At 31.2% G+C, this 17110-nt stretch overlaps 2 protein-coding genes across 2 annotated transcripts in view; one reads left to right on the top strand and one right to left on the bottom strand.

The window, feature by feature from the left end:
* Positions 1-6238, bottom strand: part of LOC127716354 (serine-rich adhesin for platelets-like) — a 37334-nt gene extending 31096 nt beyond the window's left edge. The window contains exons 1-2 of the mRNA XM_052222525.1: positions 5455-6238; positions 2135-2230 (exon numbers count right to left, since the gene is read on the bottom strand). Of these exons, the coding sequence (XP_052078485.1) occupies positions 2135-2230; positions 5455-5931 (573 nt within the window). The 5' untranslated portion in view covers positions 5932-6238. The remainder of the gene's footprint in view (positions 1-2134; positions 2231-5454) is intronic.
* Positions 6239-10989: 4751 nt separating this feature from the next.
* The window catches only part of LOC127716362 (nicotinamidase-like), a 30390-nt gene continuing 24269 nt past the window's right edge, over positions 10990-17110 (top strand). The window contains exon 1 of the mRNA XM_052222545.1: positions 10990-11193. Within this exon, the coding sequence (XP_052078505.1) occupies positions 11090-11193 (104 nt within the window). The 5' untranslated portion in view covers positions 10990-11089. The remainder of the gene's footprint in view (positions 11194-17110) is intronic.

Below are 17110 nucleotides of genomic sequence, written 5' to 3'. Positions count from 1 at the left end.
ATTAGTTTTTTCGTTTGAATTGTTTCACATTGTCATTTCGGGGCCTTTTATAGCTGACTGTGCGGTATGGGCTTTGCTCATTGTTGAAGGCCGTACGGTGACCTATAGTTGTTAATTTTTGTGTCATTTGGTCTCTTGTGGAGAGTTGTCTCATTGGTAATCATACCACATCTTCTTTTTTATATTTTAAATCAAAATATTAACATTACTTAGAATTCTTTTATAGCTAGTATCAAAGTAATAATGTATCATATGTATTGCAATAGTATTTTGTAATTGATCATTGAATCCTCTAATTTCTGCTTATCGGTATTTTGTGTGTTTATCCTATAATCTTTATTTGTGATCATATTTCATATCATGCTACTCGCTTAAGATAGAAAATTATAGTCAAAAACAAGGGGCATGTGCCGTTGTCAATGTAAACATCAATGATGTCAAAGGCAAAATAGCAATTAACAGATCACAGTAGTCTTTTCAACTCTAGGATGTTTCTTGGTCATATTTCATCTCAGGGCTGTTGCCCTTCAGTGAGATTGTAGCTGAGGAACACCCTCTCGTTTGAAAAACTATTGATAATCTATAATTCTTGGAATATTTAAGATTCAGGCCTGCGTTTCACAAAATATCTTACGACTACAATTAATCGTAAAATAAGTATACGTAATTTTTCATGACTTACAATCAATTGTATAATTCAAATTTTTTTTTGTGAAACAAGGGCCAGGCCAGTATTTCATATTGCCCAGTATTAGTATTACCCTATCATCATGATCATGCCTATTTAACCCAGTAAAACCACTGGGTTGGTCAAAACTTATAAAACCCAGGTTTGCCAACCCTGTTTACCTTGACTGAAAACAAATATTTAAGCAAAATTACTTCAAATGGTACTTTGTCTTTTCAAATTACTGGGAAAAGTTTTCATAAAAAGTAACCAAAAGCAATCACCTCTCACATGTCTCAGGGGATATAACTGCAGGAAATCTTTAAAAAAAAAAACAGGTTTAGTTTTATTCATTGACACTTTTCATCAGCTATTTAATGCTAATTTCTTGTAATGAGTATCTGATCTACATGATCTATAGACATCTGTATGGATATTTTGAAGTTCTCCAAGAAAATGATGCAATAATTAATTAAGCATGATAAATGTGTCTGAACTGTTGAAAGATAACACAAATTTTCTTCGTAACTTACAATGCACATAGAAATGTGTTGGTAATTCAAAGAGTGGAAAGTTCGAATGAAATATTTTTAGTTTATTGACATGATATTGATGAGAAACTTTGTAACAGAGAAAATTTAAATAAAAAATAAGTCATTTAAGAATATTTGTCAATTTATATAACCTAAATTAGTTATTTAAAAAAAAACATGTTAGCCTCTATAAACTAAAACTAACTGAAATCAGCTAAAATGTATTTAAAAATACATTAACTGTTTTCAGTGAGCAATGCCCTTAACAATGATAACTGATTACAGACTCCAGATAACATGTATTAAAAACATATTGGTCTAAAAAAAATTTAAAGAGAGAGAGAGAGCAAAATAAGGTTACAGAGATTAAAAGTCAGCAAGGAATTTCCTCACATTATACAATTGATTGATTGATTGATTTTTGGTGTTTAACTCCTCTTTCAGCACTATTGGCTATTTCGTGGTCAGTGGTGGCTGTTTTTATTGTTGAATGAAACCTGACTGCCCAGAGAGAACCACTGACCTTCAACAGGAAAACTGATAATCAATGTCACTCAAGATTGGGGTCAAACACACCTGCCATGTGCGAGGTTCCAACTAACAACCTCAGTGTAGACAGACTAGTGATAGAGTTGTTGAACTACTTAGATCATTCGGCCACCAAGGCCCCTACTCACATAACATATCTAGAGAAAGTGCTGGATATCATCCTTATTTACGCATCTGTTTAGGTCTTATATTGGACAATTAAATCTTCGCTTTGTTCATTATTTGCATTTCTTGACCTTGTACAATCCATTTTACAGAACAGATTAAAGTTTGCATCTATAGGGTAAATTTGGCTGTTAAATTATTTCTGCAAAAATGTTCAAAATTAGACATGCGCAGAAATTTCCTGATATTATGTATCTGTCTGCATTGTATATCATTTTACCTTGATTTGTTCCATCATGTCCTGAAGCAGTTGTATTTCATCATGGACTGGGACAACCTTTCTTTTAATTTCAGAAATGGCATTAGATATTTTCATCTGAAAAATAGGAATTAGTTATATCAATTAACAATAACATCAAAAAGTAGCAATTAGAATTTGCAAAGAAAAACTCAAGTACAGTACGTACTGCATATACTTGGAAGTAAGTTACTTCCAATATATATTTTGTACATATACATCTGTTACATGTATATCATGTACATATGCAATCATACCATGTATACAATATATAATATATTAACCATTTGCAAATATACATATTAAATGTAGGAAAACAATGAAAATGCATGTACATTTCTGTACATTATTTTATTTGGTGTTCATTATATAAACAGCTTTTAAAATATAAAAAGAGTTAATTTGAACTTTCTATTATGTCTATAGTCAAATGATAGTGTATATGTGTTTCATGACACAAATCAAAGGATTATAATCTGGTTTCTTACATGTATATACATGTATGTTACATAACAGTTCCAATGTTCTCCTTATTTTTTTTTTCAAATAGCACATTGGAATTTGAAATAGCACCGTTTCTCTAGAATTATATTTTATTAAGTACCACATTCATTTTACATGTTAGTATAAAATCTATTCAGACATGTCAGATAGGCTGATATATATAGCATCATGGTACAAATGTATACTTAAGACTCCAATGAGTCTGTATTGCTCACCTGGCATTTGCATAAAATTGATACAATGCAACAAGAATGGAAACTACAATGTACATGTACATGTATGTCTGCCAATGTCTAAATTCTTGTCTTGCTTTATTTTGACTTATTCACATGTTATAATCTAATTTCTGTTCATTATAATTTCCAAAACAATTTACATGAAAGCAAAATATGAAAAAAATTAAGGGGCAACAACTCCTGTAAAAAGTTAAATTGACAATTCATGCATGCATGCATGTATTGACTAAGTGTACATCATTTGTACATGTAGATCTTGTTGTTGCTCATTTTTGCTATTCAAAACATTAGTCCAACTTTTACAGATTTGTGATATAACAATACATATCCATGATACAGACATACATTTACATGTAGGTCAAAATTCTAAAATCAATAGTGATAGTGTAGCGACAATATTACTCCTTAAAGGAGCTAGAATCAACTGGTGATTTTGTCCATGCGACTTATTTAGCTTTTTGGAGTTTCTCTTTATATTATCTACATTGTAACTATTGTATCATGGTTTCCACAAAAAAAGGAGCAAAACATGGGTAAAAATATCATTCAAGAGCAATAATTCCTATAACATCATAAAAGGAGTAAACTGATATTTTCAGATATGTTGAGTTATTTGAAGATCTTACAAATGCATTTTGCTGATCAATTATATTAGCTGTTTTCTAGTAGTTTTTACAAAAAAAACACAAAATTGGGTAAAAAATCTTCATTTGAGACAATTGAGGCAAATAATTTCTCAGACGATGAAGGTCATTTTGACTTAAAATTCATATAATATTTGCAGCTCTTGTCCTGAAGACATGACAGAACATTTTTGCTATCTACAGATCGAGTTTCTCTTTGTCTTTAATATATATAGTTTTTAAGATAGTTATCAAAATTACAAAAAATGTTAAAAATTGTCATTCAAAGGCAACAACTTTATAAGGCGTTGTTGGACAAATTTGGGTCATAATTATGGACAGTACATGTACATGTACATGTAGGTTGATTCTTTACATTCTGTACACATTTTGTAACTACATTGTACATGTACATTTGTAGAAAAATCACAATGATGATGGTGGCTACAAATGGATCTAATTGGCCTAGTAATCTCAGTCTACGATGAACAATGAGTAATGATAATATTAATAGGTCACACAGCCCTTTAAGTCAGGTAAGAGTCAGAGACAAATCTATTATACATGTACTTATAGCAAAAATGTATCATGTTGCTACATTTTGTACATGCATAAGGCCCTTGGGAGGCTTTCAAGACATTTCAGCCACAAAACCAGTTCGACCATAGGTCATTTGGCCACAGTAGTGTACCAGTTCAGTCATAGTCATTTCGGCCACAGTCATTAAAGCCATAGTTGATTCAGCCATACTTTTTTTATATTTTTCTTAACATACATCTATGCATTAAATGTAATTGTGTTGACAGAAGATTGTTTTGAAAAGGATGAGGACTCAACAAAAAATAATTTGTCATAACATGTGCATCTACATGTACTCTGAAACAAAAGGACACAAGACTCTTAAGTCACACGTGATTAAGACATTAATAACGTTTCACCTTTCACAATTGGTGCTTACTTAATTTTTATTTTGGTAATCATGGTAATAGAGAATAGAAAAAAATAAACAATTTGCCATCCATAACAAACATAAGCATGATAAGTATGAGAAACAAGGCACAACAATTTGCAATGACTGCATGATAAGAACAATCTTCTTCACTTTTAAATAACTTCATTGTTTGTTCTGTTTACTACTCAGTTGATTTTTCATCTCCATTTTACAAATATTCTTATAAGATTTACAAATTGATACTCATTCTTATCAATAATATAAATGTATAATCAAAAGTTATTTTGTTATTTGTTTCTTGCGTCTCTTTCTAAGGCCACCATTATTTAACAAATTCTTTGATTGATGTTGCCTACCCATGTCTTGTAAGTTGTACGGATGGGTAGGGTACAGATGGGTAGGTAGGTCCGGATTTTTATTTTTGGCAAACAACATATGTTACATGTTTAGACAAGAAAACAATGCTAGAGCAAGAATAAAACTTAAAAAAAAAAAAAACAGTTAAAAATCTTGCCAAATGACATTAATGGTAATTATGGTGCATGACGATAAAATGTACACTTTGTTTATGAAGATAAAAAAATTGACTGATTTTGACGAATCACGTTAAAGTTTTTACAGTAATAATGGTAAAGGTTAGTTATTCAAGACCTCTGACAAATCACGATAAGGATATTTTGATGACTCACAATAAAATTTTAACCAATTTGACGCTAACAGTACCCGAAAATGACCATTTGACGCCTGACGGAAAAGGGCATTCCTATCCTCCACAAACAATTCTAATTTTATTTTTGGCCTAAAATCAATAATATTTTCCTCCCTTTATACATTGTAACAACAAAAACCATTATACAAAGTATGGTCGAATTGGCAGCATGGCCGAAACAACTATGGCTGAAACTGTGGCCATACTTGCAGTATGGCTGAATTATCTTGCATCGCTTGGGAGAACACAGACTGTTCTATCAATGATAATCTTATTACCTGGTATTGGTCTGCTTGTTCTTTGATTGGGACACATTTATGAATAGTGCCTGATGATTTGTCTGTCACACAGTCACATGACTTACACACAGCCCTGTTACAAGTCAGGCAGTACAATGACATCGGTTCAGAATTATGAAGAAGACAGGGACTGTCAGATACTGAAGAATCAAGTTTCCATGCTGCATCATTAGATGCTAATGGTTCATCTTTTCTGTGAAGAGCAATGATATTTTCCAAAATTCTATTGACTGTCAAAGATTCAACACCACGATCTAATTCAATAGGACGTTGACACAAAGGACAATCCAAATGAAACTTCAGACGATGTCTTGGTAATTGTCCATAAATGTTTGGTCTACTATTCACAGAGAGTATCCCCTCTATACATTTCTTACAGAAATTGTGGGTACATGGCAACATTAGAGGTTTGTCAAAATATTCCAAACATACACCACACATCAATTCTGCTTCCATAGCTGACAAGTATCATGGATAATTACAATTGTCAATATTTCCTATGATTATACCGGTAACAACGAAACTCATGAGGTTAGCAGAAGGAAGAATCAAAATTTTAGGCCATACATGTCGAAACACAATGTTCATTTTGAGTGCACATAAGCATCTTTACTACTGCACTGTTTGGGAAGATTCCAAGTTCGTGAACTTTTTACGTCATCCCATAACGTTACACCAAAGAAAGTAGTTATCAATTAATCAACATTTTCTGTCAGTTTGTCTTCCTAAACTAATTAACATTGATTACAAATTAACACAGAAACGTCTTTCATATAAACGTTTCAATGACTGTGTTGGTATCAAAACCCGAAAAGCTTTACTACGATATCGGAAGACAACGCACTATCAGGCGAATCATGTATGCAAAAGCGATTATGTAATATCAAGGATTTAAAACTAATAACGTCCTTTGTAATATTGTCTATGTATAAAGACTATATTACCAAGGACGTATGTATAAAGTGATTTATGTATGAGCATTGTTTGTGATTTGCATAAACTGTACTTCTTCATTCAGGGATTGGGTAATCGGAAGCTGTAATAGTAGTCGATTATAATTGAATACATTTTTCCAATAATCGACAGTAATCTGTAATCGAAGACATTTTCGATTACAGCAAAAATTATGATGTAATCATCGATTACTTTTCGATTACATTTCGATTTAAAATACCTTTTGTAAAATAGTTTGATGAAATATAACTTAAAAGGAAAATGTGTATGTATTCATCACTTTATAGTGCATATAAAATAGAATGTTTTTATATGACTTAGGAGTTCATCAAATGCATTGAAATTTTTGTTCAGAAATACTGAGATACATGTATCCCATTTTGACAGTAAAATATATATTGTTTTTAATTTTGAATAAAGAATAAAAAATTCTCAACAAACTTCTTGTCTTCACTAATCAGATGATCAAATACTTCTATTTGATCATCTGATTAGTGAAGACAAGAAATACAGAAAAATGACTTGAGTGTTTAGGTAAAGGTAATATCTTTGGCTAGCTTGCTTGCTAGCTGAACCGTGAAATCATTATTAGGCCGTTAGGTATACTATCCTACTTTCGGAGTAGTATAGTCCTACTTACAGATAGATTGGTTATCTGTCGGACTAGTCTACTCTTAAAGGAGGGTAGTTAACCAAATAATGATTTTACGGTTCAGCTAGCAATCAAGCTAGCCAAAGATATCACCTTTACCTACACACTAAAGTAATTTTGCTGTAATAAGATGCAGACTTTGTTTTGATTTCAATTATGTCTTATTAAGAAGGATTAATTCATGAATGTTATTATAATTTTTAAAATTTCTATCTTTAAAATTGGCTGAATAAATTAATCATTCTACTTTTTTTTAAATTTTTTTATATTTTTTTCAGTGGAAACTTCCAACATTGTAATGAACTATATATTCAAATATAACTGTTACTGTGACTTGACTGTAGGTGTTGCTCCTCATGCACCTTTTGCAATTTATTCAAAATTCTGACCAAAATGCAATTTGTTTTATAAAACCAAACTGTTCAACTGGTCAGAAATTTTAACATACAGCTGTAGAAAACACAGTCAAGTGGTGAAAATGCAAGGTGATAAAATAAAGCATACTTACAATCCTATAAGACTTTAATTCCACTCCAATGATATTATGAAAATCAGTCTAACAATTTGTATGAAAAATTTATTGTAATTGTCATACTAAAGGTGATGGTAGTAATTTTTTAATTGCTATAAAAATGTCCAAACTTAGTTTTCATACAATTTTTCTTTCGAAAAGTCTTCTATATTCATAAGAATCAGACATCATTTGAATTAAAACATCTTATATTCAGTAAAATATATGTGAAATTACAATACATTGTTAGTAAGTTTCCATGGGAGATAATATAAAATTACCTCATTACCTCTTGTTACATAACTCGGTACCCAAGAGGGTGACCCAAACGTATCCCTCCGCACTACTTATGAGTATTTTAATACCCTTCAGTAACCTGTACTTCGGCGTTATTGAAACCTTTGAAAAAAAATATTTGGCTCAAATGATAAATCTTAAAAATAAAAATTGGCGCAAAAGGACTACAGCCAACGTACTGGAAGTTTGATGAGAATATCTAAGCTGTAAACTGTCTTCTTGACAACATAATTACCACCGATCGGTGGTCTCGTGTTAGCGTGCTCGTCTTGAGTGCGGGAGGTAGTGGATTCGATCCCCGGCCTGGTCAAACTAAAGACATGAAAAATATGAAACAATTCAATTGAGAAAACTAACGGCCTAATTTATAACAAAACAATTTACGAAAAACAAATATGACAGACATGAACCAACGACATCCACTGAACTACATGCTCCTGATTTGGGACAGGCACTTAAAGAGTGTTAAACATGTTGGAAGGCGCCAACCCTCCCCTAACCTGGGACAATGGTGCAACAGCACAACATAAGAACAACCTATATACAACATAATAAACGACAACCACTCAATTACAGGCTCCTGACTTGGGACAGGCACATATAGAATGTGGTGGGGTTGACCATGTTTGAAGGCGCCAACCCTCTTCTCACCTGGGACAGTTGTATAACAGTACAACATAAGAACAAACTATAAAAAGGGTTAAATACAAAGCAGAAAAACACAGACTTGACGTGGCAGTGTATTTATACATCCCTAAAAAACGAAAAAGACACAAAGTACAGATCTGAGGGTACTCACAGTTTCCGACAGCGTGTTCTTAGCCACCAATTCAGTTATTTAGCACATCTGTGTTGACATGAATTATCTTGATATGATCATATCTATAAATTAACTGTTTACACAACTTTGAATTGTTCAAGATTCTAAGGATTTTCTACCCCCGGAATAGGTTACCTTAGCTGTATTTGAAAAACCTCCTGGAATTTTGGGTATTCAATGCTCTTCAACTTCGTACTTTATTGGGCCTTATACCTTTTTTTCATTCGAACGTCACTGATTAATCTTTTGTAGAATAAACGTCTTTGCTGGCGTACAAAATATAAGCCTGGAATACTTGCTGTGTTTTTTATACAATAAAACCCTTCAAGATCACCTTTATTTTTTAGCACAATCTCAATTCTTAAAGGTAAATGACACATACCTACTATTTAACTACAAATATAGCTCACCCAAAGCAGCATATGACCAGGGGCGGATTCAGGCGGAGGCGTGGCGGGCGTGCCCCCCCTAAAATTTGCAAAGCATGGGTTGTCCTCAGCTTAATAAAGAATATTTCGATAATTTTACCTCAAAAAAATTTTCGAATCGCTCCGCTCGGCGAAAATTTAAGTTTGCGCCCCCCTCCCCCTAAACTAAAATCAGGGATCCGCCCCTGATAACACGTCCAGTTGTTAATGTAGCTAATGTATAATGCTTTTTTCATAACGTAATCATATAAAAAAGTGTTTCTGTAATCTGTAAACGATAATTTGCCAATCAAGGCATATTTCATATCATACGGAGGAAAATAAAAAAAAAAACCTAGGAAATTTGGTATCATTTGCCTGTGACGAATTCATTGAACTCTATTGGTCCCCGTATTTGCAAATATGACAACTATCCAACAGAGACAAAATGACTCTGAATGTTTATCCACAAGAACTGTATATGTAAAACCAGCACCAAAAAGACACATATACATGGATATTTTCAGCACCAGCATAAGGTATTTTGTGAGATTGTAAATATAATCTTAGATATTCTAACATTGTAGATATACCTAGGGTTCGAACATCAACCTACGATAAGAACTCTTTTAAATATACAGCTGCTGTTTTATGGAATGATCTACATGATGATTTTTAGGAAAATTGATAATTTCAGTCAGGTTAAAAATATTTGATTAAAGTCATGGAATGGTAATGAGTGTTTGTGCAGATTATTAATTCATATATTATGTTTAATTTTTTACCATTTAGATCATATTCTATTTTTAATATTTATGCTATATATTTTACCAGCTTTCTAATCATGCTTAGTTAACATTTTTGTGCTTTTAGCTTTAATACCTAGCTTATCATGCTTATAATCTGCTTATTACCACCATGCTTAATTATATTGCTTCAAATTGTGTGATGTAACTTATTGCATGCGTATTATGTATTGTATTGTTATGTCTTGTAGGTCGGTCAAAGGCTCATTAGAGCTTATGTTATGTCCTTGTTTATTATGCCGCCGGACTCTAAATAAAGCTTATTTATTTATTTATTTATTTATTATTATTATTATTATTATTATTATTATTATTATTATTATTATTATTATTATTATTATTATTATTATTATTATTATTATTATTATTATTATTATTATTATTATTATTATTATTATTATTATTATTATTATTATTATTTATGACAGAGTTTATAAAAACGTAATACTATGGAAACACAAATATATCACATGAGACATTCAAATATCTTTTTTTCTCTGAAAAAAAGTTACTAGTGTAGCAGGTTTATAAAGGAAAAAGTTCTCATAACAGAAAGAAAATCAATTTAAAAGCCAATCCTAGTGAATCCAAAACCGTTAAATTTAAATACAACAGTTGTACTTGTGCGCATTGATTCACAGACACGGATTCAGGATTTGATATTATGAAGGCGCTCCTGAAATGAAAAAGAGGACCCTATTTTCACGCAAAATTGGCTTTTTCTGAGGGCGTGCGGTGCGCCCCGCCTGAATCCGCACCTGCATTCATTTTGTCAGAGGTCATAAAAAAAAATGTTGGTCTTAAATGTAGACCGTTGCAATCTAACATTTATTTGAGTATATTTGTAATCTTTAGATTTTTCATTGTAGTTCGGAATCGATTGGAATGATGATAAAAGTCCAAGGAGTATAGAATTTAAATCTTAGCGTCTGCTCGATTAGCAAATAAGTAGATACCTTTGAATTTCATTGTTTGTTTTCAAGGATTGTGAATATTCTTGATGTTTTGTGTTTTAAAATTTTAATTTTTCCAAGATACTTAATTAACGACATCAATTTCATATACATGTTGAAGGTAGAAAGGAAAAAAATCAATGAATACTAAAAATCACGCATTAACAAACAGACCATGAAAAAATCGATGTAAACAAACAGCAGACCACTGAAGATGGATGGTGAACAGAGAAAATTTTTCAATGATTTTGTTTGTAAAGTTAAAGTTTTTGATAAACAGCAATGTGTACGGTGTTTTAATCTTTTTGATAAAAACAGGTAAGCTACATTCATGATTAGCGGTTGTCCGGTTATTTTTTTTTATACACGTCTTTAACAGGTAAACAGGTGAAGAACAGATTGGCTCATTAATTATTGTATTGTCTCACAACACTTTATGCAATTACTTATAACAGGAAATACACACACAAACAGTTAAATTCACATGTTTGTGTTCTATATGAATCTGATGTTATTACATGTTTTGTTTATTAATATCAGTCGGTTAAAGAGCTCTTAAGAGCTCATGTTCTTTGTTATTATGTATATATGCATCCCGACTTTAAATAAAGATTACTTTACTTTACTTTACTTTACTTTACTTTACATGTATATAGCGAATCAGTTATATTAAATTTTATAATTTTATACAGAACCATAAATTATGAACATGTTCATTTCATTCTGATTCAGACATTCTACTATATTCATGATATTGTGTTATTTGGTCTGGTTTTATTGAATTTTTTAATTAGGTAATTTTTAACAGTTTATGCAGTAATGTTTGTAAATGTAAGGCAATTCTTATATAACTTCTGTTTGTACTTCTAATTGGCTATTACTTGAATTTTACTGTAAAATGTTAGAAACATTTTACTGATCGAGGGTCCGGACCAGTTACTGTCAGAAATTCAGATCGAGGGTCCTGACCAGTTACTGTCAGAAATTCACAGTTTTTATCAAATAGATTTTATCAGGAACACTTTAGGGAAATATTATTCTAACATAAAAAGGGTTACCGATAGTCACTGTAAGCACCATAGACCCTGACTTTAAGTTCTTGTTTAAAAAAAAAACTGGTTTACTAGAACAATGGCCAGTTACAGATGTACGGTCACTTTTGAATCTGGGCATTAAATGATAGAATTTACATTTAGTAGGGACATTAATGTTATATTTTCTTTGCATGTTTGTCAATTGAACCAAACATATCGCCATTCTGACCATTAATTTGGAAGGTCTACTTCCTGCTCTGAAAGTTAACTTATTTATGCTATGCGAAATCAACCGCTTACACTGTATTGAAAGACTTATAGACTATAATTTTGATATTTATTCACCTTATTAAATTATTTTTATAGAAAATAAATATTCTAAAGCAAGGTTAGATATTGCTTTGTCTCCAAAAGGTTAGTTTTCTAAAATCATGGACATTATTTGTCCACTCAAGTGTATCTTCCAACAGCATGTTCTATTACAGAAAATTCAGCCTTTCCCAATCTTAATAGGGTTAAACAAAACTGAGCATTTACAAATGAAGTAAAAATATTTGTCTAAAGATACATGTATCAGAAGTCTGTTGTTTTTATGCAACACTTCAGCTATTGAAAAAATGATAGGTTACATTAACTGGTACCAATAGTATTTACAATGTATGATCTTTTTTATATGAACAAATTAATAATTCAAAGAAAAAATGGACAAGCTTTGTTTTTTTTTCTCAAACTTACTTATTAGGTCACAACATGCACAAGCCAGTTGAAAAAACCTTTATCCTTATTCCATTAAGAATGAAAAAGGATTGTTTCCCTTTTATTTTGTTCCATCTTAATTGGATGTACATATTGTATTTTTGAATACAGGTTTGTGACATTTTATAAAAAAGAATCCTAAAAATGTTGTATTAATTAAAAAAGTATATTTTTGCCTCAATATTTAAAAGAGTACATAACAAACAATGCTTACATGTATATGTATCTACAATTAAACGACGAATGAAAATTTTAATTGACATATATATAGATAAGCTGTTCGGTGTGAGCCAATTCAAGGCTCCATGTTGAATATCGTACTTTGACCTATAATGGTTTACTTTTACAAATTGTGACTTGGATGGAGAGTTGTCTCATTGGCACTCATACCACATCTTCTTATATCTACATATTACTGGCTAGTTCAGTTTATCACTATCAGCCTATTTGCTAAGCTTGCCCTCCAAATACTTCCATTGACATTCCATTACCGTTCATAATGAAGCATGAAATGGCATCTGTTCTACAATAAATATCTACAACAAGATAAAGAAAAGGCAATAGTATTTTCATTTGGATGCATGTAAAGATGAACCACCAAAAATACAGACATGGCACTCTTCAAATATTGACCTATTTAATTTTTATTACAAAAAAGGTTGAGTTTTGCTGAGGCCTTTTAGTGACATTTAGGTTTTTTGTACATGTAACATTTGAATTCATTAAAATTTTTTCTAGTTTCATGTGTTTAATTTGTCATACATTTTCTGTTGTAATTTACACACCAAAAACTATAATCATAATAATAATAAGTTAGCTCCAAAAAATCCATCAAATTGGCATGGACATTATACACAAATTTTACATGAGAAATTATTTTTAGCTGAATATTTTTTAATTATGCCCCCGCCATAGCGGAGGGGGCATTAAGTTTTACCCTTGTCCGTCTGTACGTACGTACGTCCCTAAATTGGTTTCTGTTCTCCAATTTTTTTATTTGCCTCAACCAAATGTTATGAAACTTTACACAATGCTAATTACCTCAAAACACAGATCAGGTTCGAATTTTGGTGGTGTCACTTTTACCGTTCTAGAGTTATGCGACTTATGCCCCTTTACAAAATGGAAAAATTGCTGATTTTTTTGTTTCCGTTCTCTAACTTAAGTTTGACTCAACTAAATGTTATGAAACTTATAAATAATGCTTATTAGCACAAAACTCAGATCAAGTTTAAATTTGGGTAGCGTCACTTTTACAGTTCTTGAGTTTTGTCCCTTTATAACGTTATATGCAAGCGGGGGCATCATCTGTGTCCCATGGACACATTCCCCATTTATTAAAGTTCTATTGAAATATCCAATATGTTTTCAGGATTTTTTTATTGTGTTTGTTTATATTTGATTAAAATATTATGATTTCCATCGACTGAGGCTTCAATCAAGCCATTATAAGTACACAATACAATTAACTTTTGACAAAAGAACTGTAAATAGTTGATAAAAGGCCTTAGATGGGTGGAATGACAGGACAACATGGTATTTATATAAATCATTAGTAACTTTTTACATTCACCGACATTTGATAAGAGGGAGACTTTTAAACACTGAATTTAATTTCATGTTCCATTATATACTGCAGGTGATTGCCTCTTACTGAATATCTCAATGTTTTGAAAATACTGTGAATTCATTATTATTTGATGGACACAAATTTTCATGGATTTCATTAGTAAAGGTGCACTACAAATTTAAATGTTCAAGGAGGTACACATTTTCTATAGGCTTAAGATTTTACAGACTAGCAAAACCATGAAATCAAATATCCACAAAAATTGTTACCCAAGAAAATAAATTAATCCACTGTATGATGATCCCACTGAACTTTAAATAAAGAATGCCACAGATGAAGTTTAGTATTTAGGACTGTTTGAAAGCATGTTTTCACCTACATGTAAACCTACAATTTAATATGTTCAGTTGAGAATTTTGAAGACAAAAGGCAAAAAAAAGAGATAATTTTAATTTCCCTATTGTGAAACTTTGAATTTTAATGTACAATGTATCACCACAATAAGTTACATTCCAGCATCACCTGTATAAAAATGTATATCACTTAGAAGATACACTATTCCATGGCCAGGGCTTGTGTTTCAAGTCATATTGTGCCATAGTTTCATGCATTTGCATATGAAAATATCTATTCTATAAATTGTTAAGATGTCTAAGGAGATGAGTCAGCCTGTACTACAACTTCCAATCAGTACCTAACAAAAACTTATATTTCTAAGCTTTTTAAATTAAATGTTATTAATCTTATATATATATGTTAGAAAACATTTCTCTAATCTTTTACATGATTTACGAAAATTAGCATTGATTACTAATCATACTTACATCTTTTATCAATTCATTTAAAACAACAGTCTGCCAACTTTATCAATTCATTTAAAACAACAGACTGCTGAACTACAGCAAACTGGATAAATTGTCAAAATCAAGCTTGAACTAGGTAATCCTTTTGTCCAATATCTTGAATATTGAAATTAAAAAAAAATATGTTTAAGTGGTTCTCGAGTTATTGAACAGAAACAGCTGATACCAAACAATACCCAGGCCGCCCCTCCAGTCTGCTCCTCCAGTCTGCCATACTACCCAAAATTAATGACCAGATTTTCATTAAGAAAACCCTATGAAAATGAACTTCAGCATGGTGATTTCACTTTCTGATAAGGAGTTTTATTATTAATAATATATATAATTATAAAGGTGTTTGACTATCTCCCCCTATTATGTTTCACTCCTTCATAGGATTAAATTGTGAAAGTTGTTGAAACCTAGTCATCTAGTGGAATTTTGCCTCAAGAATTTAGCAAAAATTTCCCAATGTGTACATATATGCATAAAATTTAAATTTCAATGATAGTTATAATTGCTATTGAAGACTTCAAGTATTGTGAAAAAAAATTAAAAAAATTGAACATGTCTGTCTTTTCCAGTCAAATTCATTTGGCTTTATCTATCCGTTTAAACTTTTGCATAGCTTTCATGATAAATTATGTTTTATTAATTAACCTACAATTGTATATATAAAATTCAGATTTGATCTGATAGCCAATTGATCTTAAGTTCTGGTAGTCAGAAACTATAGAGGTACAACTGTATTTTAAAAGCAGTCAGTCCTTAGGACAGTTGAGTACATTGTAGCTCTTCAGCACGTGCCCAAAGCAAGGGGAAGGTTAAATAGGACAAACCCCCCCCCCCCCCCCCCCCTCCTCTACAAACAAAAAAACAAAAATTACAAGTATGGACTATTTAAGTCAAGATTCGGATTGAAGTTTGACTATTAAAATTCATTTCCTTAAATTTAAGTAGATGTGTAATTTATAACTCTAAACATTTTTTCGAAGAAAATTCATTGTCATGTGCAGTTTACATGTTTATATATATGAAGTCATTAGCTGGTGTTAGATTAGATATGGGTCATCATTAATTTTCTAGTCCAAAGTTTGACAACAATCATGTAATTTTCTGGTTAAATCTTTTAACAAAACCTTATAATAACACATATTAGTCATGATAGTAGGATTAACTTCTTATATCAAAGTACAAAAATGTAAAACTAGAAGTATATTAATCCTGTTGTATTAACTACACATGTATTGCAACACATAAAATTTAAAATGGATCTAGTGAAGACACAAAATGATTTCATAAACAGTTTCAAGGCAAAACAGAAAATATTTGATCCACAGCAATGTGCTTGGTGTTTCCACTTATTTGATGAAAACAGGTAGGATCAGTTGTAATATGTTTAAAAACAAGAGCAAATCTGAGATTTCTTACTTGGAAAAGAACAGCTACTTTAAATATTTATATCTTCTGAAAATCTAATTTATTGAAAAAAATTAAACAATTGTAACTGATGGACAGTAACACACTTCCACATTTTACAGAGAAGACAGTTTTTGTCTGGCTGCACAATAATGATTGAACTTTTCGAGTTTTAGCAATTTTTGATGATTTAATGATTTAGTCTGAACATAGATGTATAAACCCCTGGGTTGATACATCTATGGTCTGAATTTCAAGAAATTGATGACTATACATGTATATTAAAGGTGTCGGATACAGGTTCTTGGGTCTTCTTCCTATTTATAACTTTCTTACAAAAATTGACAAAAAGAATGTAAACAGAAAACTTATAGCAGGGTATCATTAGTGAGCAATAGCAACAGTTCAACCTGTTTGTTTCAATTTCTGATATAGCAACTGCTTCATAAAATGAAAATAGAGATGACCACTTGCAAGAAAATTGGTTAACATCTCTATGATTTCACTTGTAACAAGACTTACATCAGCTCAAAATAATACAGTTCAGCTTTTATTTCTTTGGCAACTTGAACCATAACTAATTTCCCTATTAGGTGTTGAAGAAATACAGTGGC

The sequence above is a fragment of the Mytilus californianus genome, unplaced genomic scaffold (assembly GCF_021869535.1).
Source record: "Mytilus californianus isolate M0D057914Y unplaced genomic scaffold, xbMytCali1.0.p SCAF_9, whole genome shotgun sequence".
Lineage (NCBI taxonomy): Eukaryota > Metazoa > Mollusca > Bivalvia > Mytilida > Mytilidae > Mytilus > Mytilus californianus.
This window is presented reverse-complemented; position numbering and strand designations above follow the sequence as displayed.